This window comes from Stylophora pistillata, chromosome 13, assembly GCF_964205215.1.
Source record: "Stylophora pistillata chromosome 13, jaStyPist1.2, whole genome shotgun sequence".
Taxonomy (NCBI): domain Eukaryota; kingdom Metazoa; phylum Cnidaria; class Anthozoa; order Scleractinia; family Pocilloporidae; genus Stylophora; species Stylophora pistillata.
In genome coordinates, this window is record NC_142531.1 from 11,748,438 (window position 1) to 11,762,244 (window position 13,807).

At 37.3% G+C, this 13,807-nt stretch overlaps 2 protein-coding genes across 2 annotated transcripts in view; both read left to right on the forward strand.

Moving 5' to 3' along the window:
- LOC111322157 (GDP-fucose protein O-fucosyltransferase 4) lies at positions 1-2,606 on the forward strand. Its single transcript, XM_088744055.1, has one exon. It carries the CDS (start codon positions 260-262, stop codon positions 1,442-1,444), a length of 1,185 nt encoding a protein of 394 aa, XP_088600181.1. The 5' UTR covers positions 1-259; the 3' UTR covers positions 1,445-2,606.
- Positions 2,607-2,747: 141 nt separating this feature from the next.
- The window catches only part of LOC111322106 (N-alpha-acetyltransferase 25, NatB auxiliary subunit), a 36,210-nt gene continuing 25,150 nt past the window's right edge, over positions 2,748-13,807 (forward strand). The window contains exons 1-5 of the mRNA XM_022925156.2: positions 2,748-2,860; positions 2,946-3,031; positions 3,133-3,271; positions 10,687-10,805; positions 11,886-11,960. Of these exons, the coding sequence (XP_022780891.1) occupies positions 2,809-2,860; positions 2,946-3,031; positions 3,133-3,271; positions 10,687-10,805; positions 11,886-11,960 (471 nt within the window). The 5' untranslated portion in view covers positions 2,748-2,808. The remainder of the gene's footprint in view (positions 2,861-2,945; positions 3,032-3,132; positions 3,272-10,686; positions 10,806-11,885; positions 11,961-13,807) is intronic.

Below are 13,807 nucleotides of genomic sequence, written 5' to 3' on the forward strand. Positions count from 1 at the left end.
TGGAAGAATTGTTTTATTAAAAAAAAACGCCCCCAAGATATTAGACAAATCTTCTCGACTTTATTTTGTGAGAAGAAACCGGATTTAACAATGTACAGAAATTAGATTATGGTATATTGGCTCATATACCATAATGGCTGAGCCAATAAAAAGTCTTGAATTGCATTATCCAATGATCCAGTTTTAACAATATAATTTATGTTTATGTTATGCACCCATATGGAGATCAGCGTAAAAAACGCTGATAACTTATGTAAAAATGTTGTTATCAACAGGTAGAGAGAAACTTGAGACAAACTATTTTCCCTCGAATGACGTTTCCACCCCCAAGGCACCACTTGCTGTATGGAGAACCACAACTGATGGCATGGCGGAACCCACTAAGGAAAGTTCCAGGCTAAAGATACTAGCTGCCAAAATCAACACCCAGCGCGGAATAAATGTAACCAAAAGAGGAACAGAGACAAAGCGTTGGCTAATAGTATATTGGTCAACGTTTTTTGGAAGAAGGCTCAATCTGCACAAGACATTCGACAAACGCGACTGTCCAGTATCGTGTGAGTGGACAAGTGACCAATCCAGAGCAAAAGAGGCAGATGCCTTTTTAGTCCATGGCAGGGATCCACGACCAGACCCTCCCATAAATACTGTGCCATGGATTCTGCAGACTCGAGAAAACCCAATTTACACACCGATATTGAAGAACGCCAGCTTCATGTCCAAATTTAGCTACTTGAAAAGTTATCGGTTGGACTCAGACTTTCCAGATCCTTCTGTCTTGCTGCCTGGTGTACAACCCCCCGTTCCTTTCAAGAATAAAACTGGGCTGATTATGGCGGCTTTCTCAAATTGTGAAGCGGTTCGAACCGAGTACATGAGGCAGCTGATGAAGTTTGTAAAAGTTGACTCTTTCGGCGCCTGTCTAAAGAACAATAATGGCCTAGTGGGCAGGTATGGTAAAAACAAACAGGGCACTGATTTCAGAGATGCTAAATCCATACTGGCCAGACAGTACAAGCTTACCCTGGTGTTCTTCAATCAAGACTGTGATTATTTTGTCGATGCTCAACTACACCACGCAAGGGATGCAGGCTCGGTTCTCGTTGTCATGGCAACAGATAAGCCGGATGAGTTTCTACCCGGGCCTTATCTTAATGGTTCAGTGATAAAAGTGCGTGATTTCAAGAGCCCACAGCTGTTGGCTGAATACCTCAAGTATCTTAGCAACAACGAAACCGAGTACAATAAATACCTGGAGTGGAAGAGGAAAGGATATGGCGACATCACTAGAACTGCTATCGGAAATTTTTGGATGCCAAAGTATCCGCTATATTGTCAAGTCTGTGTTGCAATGTCAAAAGGGAAAGGGCACAAAGAAAGCTTGAAACCATTCCCATGCAAAGCAAGGCAATTTGAAGACTGGGGAATTACTAAAGGAGCCTGACTAAAGTGAACTATTGTCAGTTGTAGAGGACACCGTTAACTTGGGAAAAAATAGGGCGGGATTTATCACTCTTAAATGCATTTTCTCCAATCACAGCATGAGAATGTGTGAGCGGAGCGAGGCAGGGAAGCGTAAGCTTTTCTAAAATAGGGGTCGATTTATCTACAATATCAATCAAGATTATTTTCGGAAACTTACCGGGCCTGAAATGATGTTTGCCTTTGAAATGATAAAACCGTGAGTCATCTGCGTTTTCCTTCGAAGTGGTGACCTCGAAGAGTTGTTAGTTGCTTTTAAAATCTCATTAGCCAGTTAGCCTTACACACCCTAACATCAGTATGCATGTTCTCCCTACTGTTCTGAATACATTTCCTCGGGTGCTGACAAGGAGAATTTGTTTAACAATCAAGAGCTTCTCTAGTTGGTGATCATTTCTTAACTCTCATAACCTCAATTTTTGATTGAGGTATTGTATGGAGAAATTAGATGCTAGTCACTCTTAGGGATCAAAGAGTTTAGCAGTCAATTGTACCCTTTGAATGGCCTTTTGAATCGATCAATCCACGTAATGCGGATGTTATCTAGAAGTTATTCCAAAGGAATAAGTATCGTTTTTATAAACACGGGTTTGGGAAATGAGCAAGAAAAAGTGGTAGGTGCGAGAATACTAAAAGAAGCTAGAGCTACTTTCGGTTACTCCATTAATAACTCTTATGGTTCTTCCGTCTATCTCAAATTTCCCACGAGCATCCATAACTCCAACGCTAAAGATAAATCAATTTGTAAGTACGTAGTTTATAGTTTCTAGCGGTCAGGAAATATTAGAGGAAAAAAATTTTTCCAGGTCAGAGAAAAAGCAGGGAATTACGTCTTTGGAAGAGGTCAGGGAAAAGTGAAAAATGAAATCGTACACTTCCTTTTCCTTCTATTTTCATTGCTTTCTTCCGGTTCGAATTCTTTGGAAAATTTGTTGGATTGGTAGAATATTGGTCACCCTACCCTAGCTAAGCACCGGGCTAGCCGTAACCAAATTGTGAATGCCGGATAAACAACATAAATTTTTCTTTTTTAGAACTGTCTCTATCATTAGGTACCGGGCTAAACAACAAAAATAACGGCTGACATGGATCACATAAAAACGTCAGTGAAGATGGAATATAGTCTTTCAAGCCAAAAAATAAGTGTTCCCTTATCCTTAAAACTTGCTCCGCTTGTGCACTTGAAGTAAACGGTCATGTCTCTTCATATGTCCTTAACAGTCTCCACGGTTACCCTTGCTACACAACCATGCTATCTAGAGGTGAATGTAGCCGCTGAGTAATTTGGGGCGCATTCTCTGAGAGAGCATGTGAGCCGAATGCAACATGGCTTCCCGCCATGTCGATGTCAACGAGCGTCGGCTTCGTCCCGTTTATGGTACTTCTCTTATGCTTTAACAGTTGTAAAGTTCCACATGTAATTTAGGAATGATTTCTGACCCTTTTTGTGGTATATTTTTCAGATGCTTTGGACAGCATGAACAACAAACTGGCTATCCAACTCGCAGACAAAATTTTAAAGAAACAGAAAGACCTGTACTGCGCCAAGGTAAAAGTTATCTTCGAACTGCGTAAATCACGTCAAGTAAATTTGTGATGATGCTAAATATAAATTAACAAGGTAAATTCAGCTCCTTGTTTGAATTGCAGGCTCTTAAAGGACTGGCTTTACTGCGATCAGGAAAAACTGCTGACAGCGAGACTATTATGGAGGAAATTATGGAAGCGAAACCGGCGGACGATCCCACGCTCCAGGCAATGACAATTTGCTACAGGGAGATGCAAAAACGTAAGAAATGTTCAGAGTCGATTTATCAAAGGTTGCTTTCTCCAATTTAATTATTCAGATGAAAACTAGTAAATGAATAAGGTAACAGCAGGTGCCTGTTTCCATGATCCACTACCCACACTTAGTGATTAACCTACAACTTGTCCATACATTGTCAGTACAGTCACCGAGAAACAGACACCGCGGAAATACGTTTTCGTCACGTCACAGTAACTGGTCAGTGGTCATCAACTTTAGGCTGCCAAGTGCTTCCATATGTTTGTAGACTGAGTTCAATGAAGACATTGGCCTTTTGTGTGGTTTTAAGTAGGAAAATATGCATGATACTTCTCCTTGTTTGTTATATTTGATCCTTTGAATGGGTTTTTAATACTAAAACCCCGTCTTAACAATTAGCGGTATAGGGGAGTCATTTTGTTTGGAGTTGTGTGCTGTTTGCTGACTTAGACTGGCCGTCCAGTTAGGAAGTGTGATCTTGGTTCTTCAGTCGCCCTCACCTTCAGAATTGTCAAAAACAGCGATAGTTATCTAGACAAAGCAGGAGATTAGTTCTGTAAGATACTTTTCCAGCGAGTCTGAAGACTGGTTGGATTTTTAAGTGTTATTAGCATGAAGCGATACAAGTAATTATTGTGTTGTGAAAATATTCATACACTCACTTTGCGCTGATGTGCGGTGCTTTTTCATTTTGGTAATTATTCACTTGGTATAGAATTTTACCTTTACAACAACAACAACAATTTTTATTTATTCTAATTTCTAATGACTAATGACTATTTTAACAAATTGGACATGCCCACAGGTAGCTAGCTAATCGAGGTGTGTCATGTCTTAACTAAGAAAAAAGGTTGGTATACAAGTTTACAGAAATCAGGAAATTAATTAGAGAGAATAAGTATACAGGTTTACAGAAATCAGGAAGTTAAATAAAAAGAGTAGGTATAAAAACAAAGATACTACAAAAATACAAAAATAGTACAATTAAGGCTATCCTTGTTATTCTAGAAATACATTAAAAACCTTAAGAAAATTTGACCTTTTGAATGATGTTTCATATGTTGAGATAGGAGTCTTCCGAAGACAGAATATTGAAAAGTACTCTTTTAATTTTTCTCTTGAAGTCATATTTTGAGAGATTCCTTAATGTAAGAGGCATCTCATTCCAAATTTTTGTTCCAATTCTAGAAAACGAGTTCAGTTGAATAGAGAGCTTAGAGCTTTGTGTGTAGAAGTTGTGCGAAGCAGAGGATCAGGTATTATAGGGGTGAATACTAGAAATGTCTTGAAACAGGTCTCAAATACTTCCAGGTGCGTTTTTGTGTTTAATATCACCCTTCTGATTTTCTGTGCCTTTAAGAACGGGTGTCCATAATCAAAATATGAAAACATTTGTTCATTTCATATACTTGCAGTTTTATCAACAAGTTATCTTGTGAACAGGTACAACCAAACGTACTAAAGACATGTAATAGAGATCTACTATCAACTGCTGTCAATAAAGGCTTAATTCAAGATAAATCATAAATGAACCAATCATGTTGGACAGTCTCGAATATTGCATATTTTCAGCGCCCTCTATCAATCACCTATATAATAATCTTTGTCGAGCCTTAGCACAGCAAACAATTCACAATTTCTTCGGTTTCCACTTCCTTTGTAAACATCACTAAACAAGTGTTATTCTGTTGCAACAACAGCTACTTTAATTTCCCAAACAGCTCTAATTGTTTTATACGAAAGCATTTTCAATGAAACCCACGTTTTTATTATTATATTTTTACAACTCAGTCATTTGAAACTTTTACAGGCACATGTATGTTTACCTGAAGTATATTCTACTATCTTGCATGTACATTGCATTAATTTATGCAAATAATCAACTACTCTTCTTCCATTCATTTTTTTTTTAATATTAGCTTTGCTTTGCTTTACATACACATCACATGCTCTGCCACTGTAAGGATAATTATGATCCTCATCAGTAATATTACATCATATCCCTACAGAACATTGTTATGAAACATTCCTATTTGACTTGTAGCCATTTTCTTTCAAGGTGGCAAAATAGATGTATATTGCCGAAATTAGTTAAGAATCTCTTGTTGACTACAACCAGGGGTTTCATTAAAATTTGGAGCAGAAGGGCATCTGGATTTCACAGGCGGGCATCTGGATTTCACAGGCAGGTATCTGTCTGCAAGGCCCAAAGGGCCTTGCCTTCTTGGGGGGTCGGGGGGCATGCTCTCCCTGAAATTTTTGAAATTCTACAGTTGCAGAGATGAATTTTCCACCATTTTGAAGCACAAACTAACATCCCAAAGCTACCAGCTCTTTTTAAATTATGATTTGATGCATCAGTCAACAGACAAATTAGTAGATTTGCTTTTGCAACATTTGGTTGCATGGTAAGGTCACTAGAAGCTGTTTTGGTAACATCATGTATTTCATTATTTGCCAAGTTCTCGGAAGGCATTGTTTCTGTGCAGCTATCATTGGCTGGGATCTCAGATGACACGGTTTCTTTGCAAATATAGAGTGGAATATAAGTGTAAACGATTGTTAAGTTCGTTTCAGAGGGTATATGATTTCAATAAAAGTATAAAAAATGAAAAGGTGTTGGCGTTACATTTCTTCTATTTTCTAATCTTACTAAGATGGATCTGCTAACAAACACACGGGGTTAAAAAGTTCTTTTCTTTACAGTTGCCGTGAATGAAAGATTTCTGTTACCACACGAGTAGAGTTTTTGCATTCCACCAGGCACAGACGAAGGAAAGTTGGTAGCTTCTACAACAAATTGACTTTCAGTTCCCATCGCTCGCAGAAGATTCAAATTTCAAAAGTAAATCAGAAAAGAATGGAGCTTTTGGGACAATTTTCAATCACTATAGGAGCAGCATGTCTTTCTGAATATAACTCAAACTTTAATTTAGTGCGAACCAGTTGTACCATTTGCGTAATGATACGTCTTGAAACTCCAGCCGGCGGGGAAGAAATTGGTCACGTGCTAGGCAACCAGTTGAAAGTGCTAGCCGACTAAGATAACAGTCTTAGAGAAAATAAACTTCGTGTATTTTATAAAAAATGGAAGAACTAATTTATTCCAAGTACTGCTATTTTTTTATGTTTTGGCTTTACTGAAGACATTTACCGCAACAAACCGTGAACCGGAGATTTCTGAATCCAATGTGCTAATTTAATTTACAGCATTGAAGACCTCAATATCTCATTTGTGAAGGGCAAAGATATGCCTAGTCTCCCTCACAGCTGTTTTTAGTCTCGTCACACAACTCTCCTCCCCACTCGTCAGGCAGATTTAAATCTGCCTGATGAGTGCTTAACGCATGAAACTCAGAGTTGTGGCGAACCATGTGTGTTTCTTTCTAGTCACTTAATGTTATATAAGTTTAAATATATATTTTTTAGAAGATGCATTAGGAAAACATAGGAAAGTAACTTTTATATTTTTCTTATGGTTGAGATGTTAAAAGCAGCCTGGCAATGTTGTCTTCACAGGTGGTCAATTTGCCCAGTAACTGACCCTTAATGAAACCCCTGTACAACTAGTATATAGTGCTCCCCTCCCCAGTAATAAGTTGGGAAAAGGACATTTGTATGGTGCTATCATTGTTTATGTTTGGGAATATCCCATCCCTGATTTTTATTTGACTGGATGAGCACAGCAGTACACAGGCTAATTAGAAGCTTTTGGTTACTCCTCATGACTTAGTGTTAACTGGGAATTGACAGCTGACTTAATCTAATCAATTTTCTCCTGAACATTTTTAACAAACAACTTTTTTATTATTTTTTTTTGTTTTATTTAATGATTCACCCGAAGGTGGGTGTAAATACAATAGGACTGTAAGTCCCCTCCAAGATATTTACACCCTTAATCCCAACCCCTAAATTAGATTTAAAATCCCAACCCAACGCATTAAGAAAAAGAACAAACATATAGTACATATTTCACAACTGACTGCGGAATTAACAAGAACAAAGTGTAAAAGCGTTAACTTTATGACATTTAGGACAAATCAACTTAAAGGTACGAACATTATCTCCATCAAATATTTGATTTAACCTAAGAAAATAGAAAGATTTGAGTTTAGTTTTTAAAACAAGACAACGAAGTTTCAGATTTGATATGATCGGGAACAGCATTCCAAATATTAGAAAGTCTTACAAAAAATGAATCCCTATAAAGTGAAGTTCAAAAGTAAGGTGTTGCTAGGTAAATTTCCAATGCACCACAACGTGATTTGCTATTACAAAATTTAACATAGTTTTCTATGTTAAGTCTAACGATCCCTAGTTTACATTTAAGGAAGAAAAGCAGATCTAAATATTCAAGCCAATAATTAATGGGCAGTAAATCAAGATGAATTAGATAGTGTTGATAGCTCATGTTCTTGTTTTTGCAAATGAATTTAGTTGCTTGTCTTTGAGTCCTTTCAATTAATAGAAGGTTCTTAATTACAGACTGTGGGGCCCAAACCTGTGAAGCGAAACTAAAATGCGATCTTATCAAAGAAGAGTATAATTAAGTTAAAGGTTTTTCATTTTGAATTGTATGACAATGTCTCTTGATAAATCCCAAAAGTTTGTTAGCTTTAGAGACAGTCTGAATTATATGTTGGTTCCATGTGAGGTCCTTAGTGACTGTAAGCCCAAGGTCCCTTTCTTTGGTGACAAGCTTTAGCTCGGTATTGTTTAGGTTATATATATGTTGTAAGCTAGTTTCCTTGCGGCTTATTCTCAGATTGTGACATTTTATAGGCTGGAAGTACAGTTCGTTTAAGGATGATCAGTTGCAGAGGAGGTTTAAATCATCTTGGAGGTCACAGATATCAGATGCAGCTTTGATGGTTTTGAAACATTTCGAGTCATCAGCATACATAGCTAGAGATGAGGACTTTAGAACATTCGGCATGTCATTTACAAACATCAAAAACAGTACGGGGCCTAAAATTGAGCCCTGTGGAACTCCAGACTTAACTATACTCCAGGTTGAAAAACTGCCATTTACGACTGTTTTTATAACACGCTGTTGTCAGCCAGTGAGATAACTCAAAAACCAGTCCAGCAGTAAAGCGTCAATTCCAAACTTGCGAAGCTGTGACAAAAGTTTCACATGACACATAGTCAAAGGCTTTAGAAAAATCTAGAGAAATGACATCAGTTTCCAGGCCACTATCAAGAGTCTGACCAAGTTCGTGGAGGACTTGCAACAGTTGAGTTGTACATGACAGACCTTTAAGGAAGCCATGCTGCATGTCATACAAACAGGGAGAAATATGGGCCAAAAGATGATTTAGAACACATCTCTCTTGGACTTTTGCCAATATTGGCATTAAAGAGATTGGTCGATAATTTTCTACTTCAGATTTCTTTTCTTTCTTATGTACAGGACAAACATTTGCGGTTTTCCATGATGATAAACAATAACCATTGAAGAAAGAAGAGTTTATAAAAGCAGTTATTGAAGGAGCTAGAGTACTTGCGCATTTTTTGAGAGCAATTGTAGGCATATAGTCAGGACCAGGAGCTTTAGATATATCAAGTGAAGATAGCAACTTAATAATTTCTTCAGTGGTCACCACAATTGTGCTTAAGCGATTGTTGATCAGAGGGTTCAAAGTTAATGCATTTGATATTTCACAAGAGGAGTGATCTGTATAAATTGAATTGAAGAAATGTTGAAAAAATTCAGCTTTTTGTGCGTCATCGGTGGTACTGTTCCCTTGATAAGACATTTCATCGGGTAATCGTTTGACTTCATTGGGTAATCGTTTGACTTCATTGGGTAATCGTTTGACTTCAGAAATACTTCTGATAATTTCCCTCTGACATTTCTAATTTGGAAGATTAATCATCATAATCATTATGTTCTTTCCACCTCCATAAACACCCAACAAGAGTTCTTTGTTTATAATTCAGGCAGCTTCTGAATATAAGAAATCAAGTGTAGAAGATATTTTATTCATTCAAGGCTGTTGCAATATGAGAAAAGACAATACAGTGCTTTATTCACATAAATCGATTAAATTATATTATTATAATTATTTTACTTTACAGTTCTTTGTTTTTTAAACATTTGTTTTTTTAAAAATTTGTTTTCCAGTTGTACCAAGATGGTCATGTTACTTTCTGAATCAGGGAGCTATATAAACCAGAAGTATTCTGTTAGCTTACTACATTTTATGTTGCAGATGGCAGTAAGTTAGTAAAGAAAGAAAAGAAAAAGCAAAAAGAAAGAAATGAAATAAAGTGATTAGTGAGAGAAGAGCAGCATAAAAAAAGACACTACAAATTATTCATAATTGTGATGGGAAACAAATACTTGTTGGGAAAGTAAAATTATTGCTCAGAAAAAAAATTACAGCTTAGAAAAAAAAATTACAAACTAAGGTGGCAAGTGAAAACTTAATTTATTACCATTACAATGGACATTTTGTACTTAAACATACCTCGGTTTATTCTTCCTCTAGTTGAGCCAATTTTTGTATTTTGGGGGGCTTCAGTCCTATACATGTTACAGTCAGGTTTTTGGCCAACTATGATACATACAATAACGAGTGGGGATAGGGTGTCCGTGCTACATGGGCATGTTTTGTCTTCTCAGCAAATCTGACTGGAATGCCATGGACATGCTGATTTATACGGTTCAAGTGACTGCTTTACAAACCTGGTAGTGCAGTGTCCTTGGATCACCACTTCAGCCATTCAAAAACTGTCTCATTTCTAGCCTTAGTGCTTATGCTCTTCTATAAACAAAACTTAGTTACCACGGAGCCGCCAGTGAAAAACAACAATTTCATATCGTGTGCAACTTCAGTTCGGCTTTGCCAAATTATATAATTGAGCTTGAGAACTATCCAAAAGGTGAACAGAGTTTCAAAGCTAAGTTTACAGTATTCTTTCTAAGTTTTGCCTTTTTACGCTATTGATTTGACTCATGGGGAAAACAAATTGTAAAAGTTAACGGCATTTTATGGTTTTCTTGAGGTGTCCGCTGACCAATAAAATACTGCATCATGCCTTAAAAAACGTATTTCCGTGGTGTCCGAGAAACACGGGGTGAGAATAAACACACTGATCAGTTACAGGGTGTAATCAGGACATAACTCTTGTCTGAAATTATTTTTGTATGTTATGATATATTTTTCTTGCTACATCATTCTTAAAGATGTAATTTCAGCATCTTGAAAAGTTTTGTCACTTTTGCACACATTCTGCACAATATAAAATATTTAAAGGGAAAAGCTATGGTATAGAATTACATTGGTTTAATTTTTATTTTTTATCAGACACTTCCAAGTTTCTCCATAGTTCTCATATTTTTCTTGACTTTGTTAACCAGCTTTTCTTGTTTATCATTGACTGTTGGAGTTCATGTGCTTTATGTTTTTAAGCTGAGATGATTCCTCTTATTTATGAGATGGCCTTGAAACAGGACCCAAAGAATGAAGAATTGCACTCTCATCTCTTTATGGCATATGTCAGAATTGGAGATTACAAAAAGCAAAAACAGGTGAATCTCATTCACTCATACTTTTAAACTCACTGTTGCCTGGATGATCCCATTTGCTTCTTGGGTTTCCCGTAAACCTTGTACAAAGATGTTTGTGCTATTTTCTGATGTTGGTGTTTCAAGCAATTCAGTTACAAGTGTTCCATGGCTGCTGAATAAAAGCAGCAAGAATGCAGGGTTACCTTGTACCTGAAGTGAATTTACATATAGATTCAAGTGAAATAATGTCCAAAGAAGTCTCCCTAATTCAGGCTCCTTCCCAACCAGTGTTTGCAAATATTTTTCCATTTATCATTATGTCAAGTAGTGTTTGTTTGTAATTTTTTTGATATGGAAACAGGAGATTAATGTGGTATAGGGGAATCCTGTTTACAATATTTGTCTCATTAGCATAAGCAATTCAGCTTCTGACGGAGCTAAAAATAAATCAGTTCTGAATATCGAAAGGTCAAAGTACGATTAACTCGGCCAATGAATACGAGCCTGATGCATTGAACAGTTTTTGTGCAACACGGGTTTAAAAACTCAAAATTTTACATAGAATGTGTGAGCTCATTAGCGCTTTTGCCACCCAGAAATTTTGCAGTTTTTGATGGACTATTTCTCCTTGAATATTACACCCAAAGAGCTAAAAATTTCACCATGTGCTAAGGTTTTCTAGCTCTTTAGCTGCGTGAAGTCAATTTGTATCTAACATGTTTCCTTCTCTACGCAAAGCTGTATGCAAATGAGCAAAAATGTTAACAATGGCGTCAGCATGAATCCGCCTGTAAGAGATAGGAGTTCTTGAGCCACTACATAGTCCAAGATATTTTTATTCAGTGGTGGATAATATTTTCCTGTTAGTTAACACCATTCTCCTGCAACTTCATGTCTCAATGAAAGTCTTGGAAAGGGGACCCTTGTTTCCAAATTGCTTGTGGTATTGCCTCCTGTACTCAAGTTACAATTTATATGTCGCTTACCTGTTTTGAAAAAGTTGTCAAAAAAACCCTTTTGGGTTTTTACAAACCCTTAAGTTCAAATTTATGTCACAGATCATTTTGCAGATAAATTTTGAATTTTTTGCTGTTTTTGCAGGTTGCTATGAATCTCTATAAACTGTTTTCCAAGAACCCTTACTACTTCTGGGCTGTTATGAGCACTGTGATGCAGGTATATTTATATCCCTTCTTTTAAAAATTTTTTCCTGTGTTCATGTTATGCATGGTATTTGTGTCCATGATCATACATGCTCACTTAAAGGAGAAATTAGGGACTTTAAGATACCTGGACGGCTGACCTCGAGGACGGTATTAGGGACTTTAAGATACCTGGACGTTGTTTCAGAGGACGGCTGACGGGAAGTAATTTTACACGTGTAGACTGTATTGCGCATGTCTGCACAACACGTGTTGCCATCCAGTTGTTGTCGAGGACTTCAGAATTGGAGTTTTGCCGTCCACAAGTGAACGTAAGCACATTTGACGAGCATTTCTTTTAAAATTCATTATTTTTCAATTGAAAAGGCTGTTTTTACTGTTATTTCTTGTTTTGATAAACAAATGTTAAAAAATTGAGGTGTAAAATACCATCGCGAATGAGTGTTTGTTTGCTGTGCTTCGCAGTGATGGCGAATATGTCAACTAAGCTTGAATGAAATTGAATTTTGTGGCATCTGTTTCCAGAATTATTTTGCTCACTCCATGTATCACATAAATTACTACTATTCACCATAAATGTTCAGCCATAAGTTAAATTCCTTGTACTCGTAGTATGGCAGCTCTAAATTAACTGGCTTACCGTATTTACTCGCCTATAAGCCGATCTCGGCTATAAGCCGAGACCCTAAACTTCTTCATGTCAGCAGCTGTTGCATTGAAATAAAAAATAAACACAAAACATTCAGCTATAAGCCGAGACCTAATAATTGCAAAGTACTCCACGCGTGTCGTTAACTGAGATGAATTAACATAAACCGAAAACAAAAGGAGCTTCCCTCTCGGGAAACATGCAACCAAAAGTAGGTTATTTACTCAGTTGTTATTGGTCGTTTAATTGAAAGTAACAACAAATCACAGATAAGTTGAATTTAATGTGTAAATAAATAGAACCATGCGTGACATAACAAAACATTCACCTGAGTTCAGAATCCTGTCTCAAACAATAGCTCTCTTTCAAAGTTATCGTAATCGATCATCATGCCGAAAGTTCGTCGTTCTTCATACAACTTAGCGTTCAAACTAAAAGTCGTTGCTGAAGCAGAGGCCGTCGAAAACAACTCCGAGATCGCTAGAGATTGCGGAATCAGTGAATCGATGGTGCGTCGCTGGCGAAAAGATCAAGCGAACCTGTTTAATGGTCAGCTTAAAATGTCAGCAAAGCGAGAGACGATGGGCTGCTTTTCGCCAAAGTATCCTGAATTGGATCAAACACTACTGGACTGGTTTTCAGAGCAGGGGAGTCAAGGTAAGTCTTTCGCTTCTTTAAAACAATGAAAAGCTTCGATCAGCTGATATCTGTCAGATCGTGTTGCAATGTCTACACAAACCGTGGGAATGACCGCTTCTGATTGGCCAGTTTTTCATGTTGTTAAAACAAGTCAAACAATTGATCTCCTTTATCTTTTACAGGAATTGCTGTGAGCAGATTAATTCTACGGCTAAAAGCGAAGGAGTTGAGCAGTGATCCAGACTTCAAAGCCTCACTGGGTTGGTACCAGAGATGGAAAAAGCGCCATTCTATCAGCCTTCGCACTAAGACAACCCTGGCACAGCGACTCCCACAAGATCTGGAAGAAAAGATCATCCAGTTCCATCGGTTCGTGATCGCACTTCGGCAGCGGTATGGCCATTCGCTCTCCAGGTTGTTCAATATGGATGAAACTCCTATGCGATTCGAGAAATTTGTGTTTGTTGATAATCGCTCGGCTTATAGTCGAATAAACATTGAATTTCGAATCTTGTTAAGCACCCGTAAATATTTTTTGGCGAAAATACTCGGCTATAAGCCGAACCCCCTAC

Coding starts and splice junctions, on each gene's coding strand:
- LOC111322157 (XM_088744055.1), top strand. CDS start 260: ATGTTGTTATCAACAGGTAGAGAGAAACTTGAGACAAACTATTTTCCC.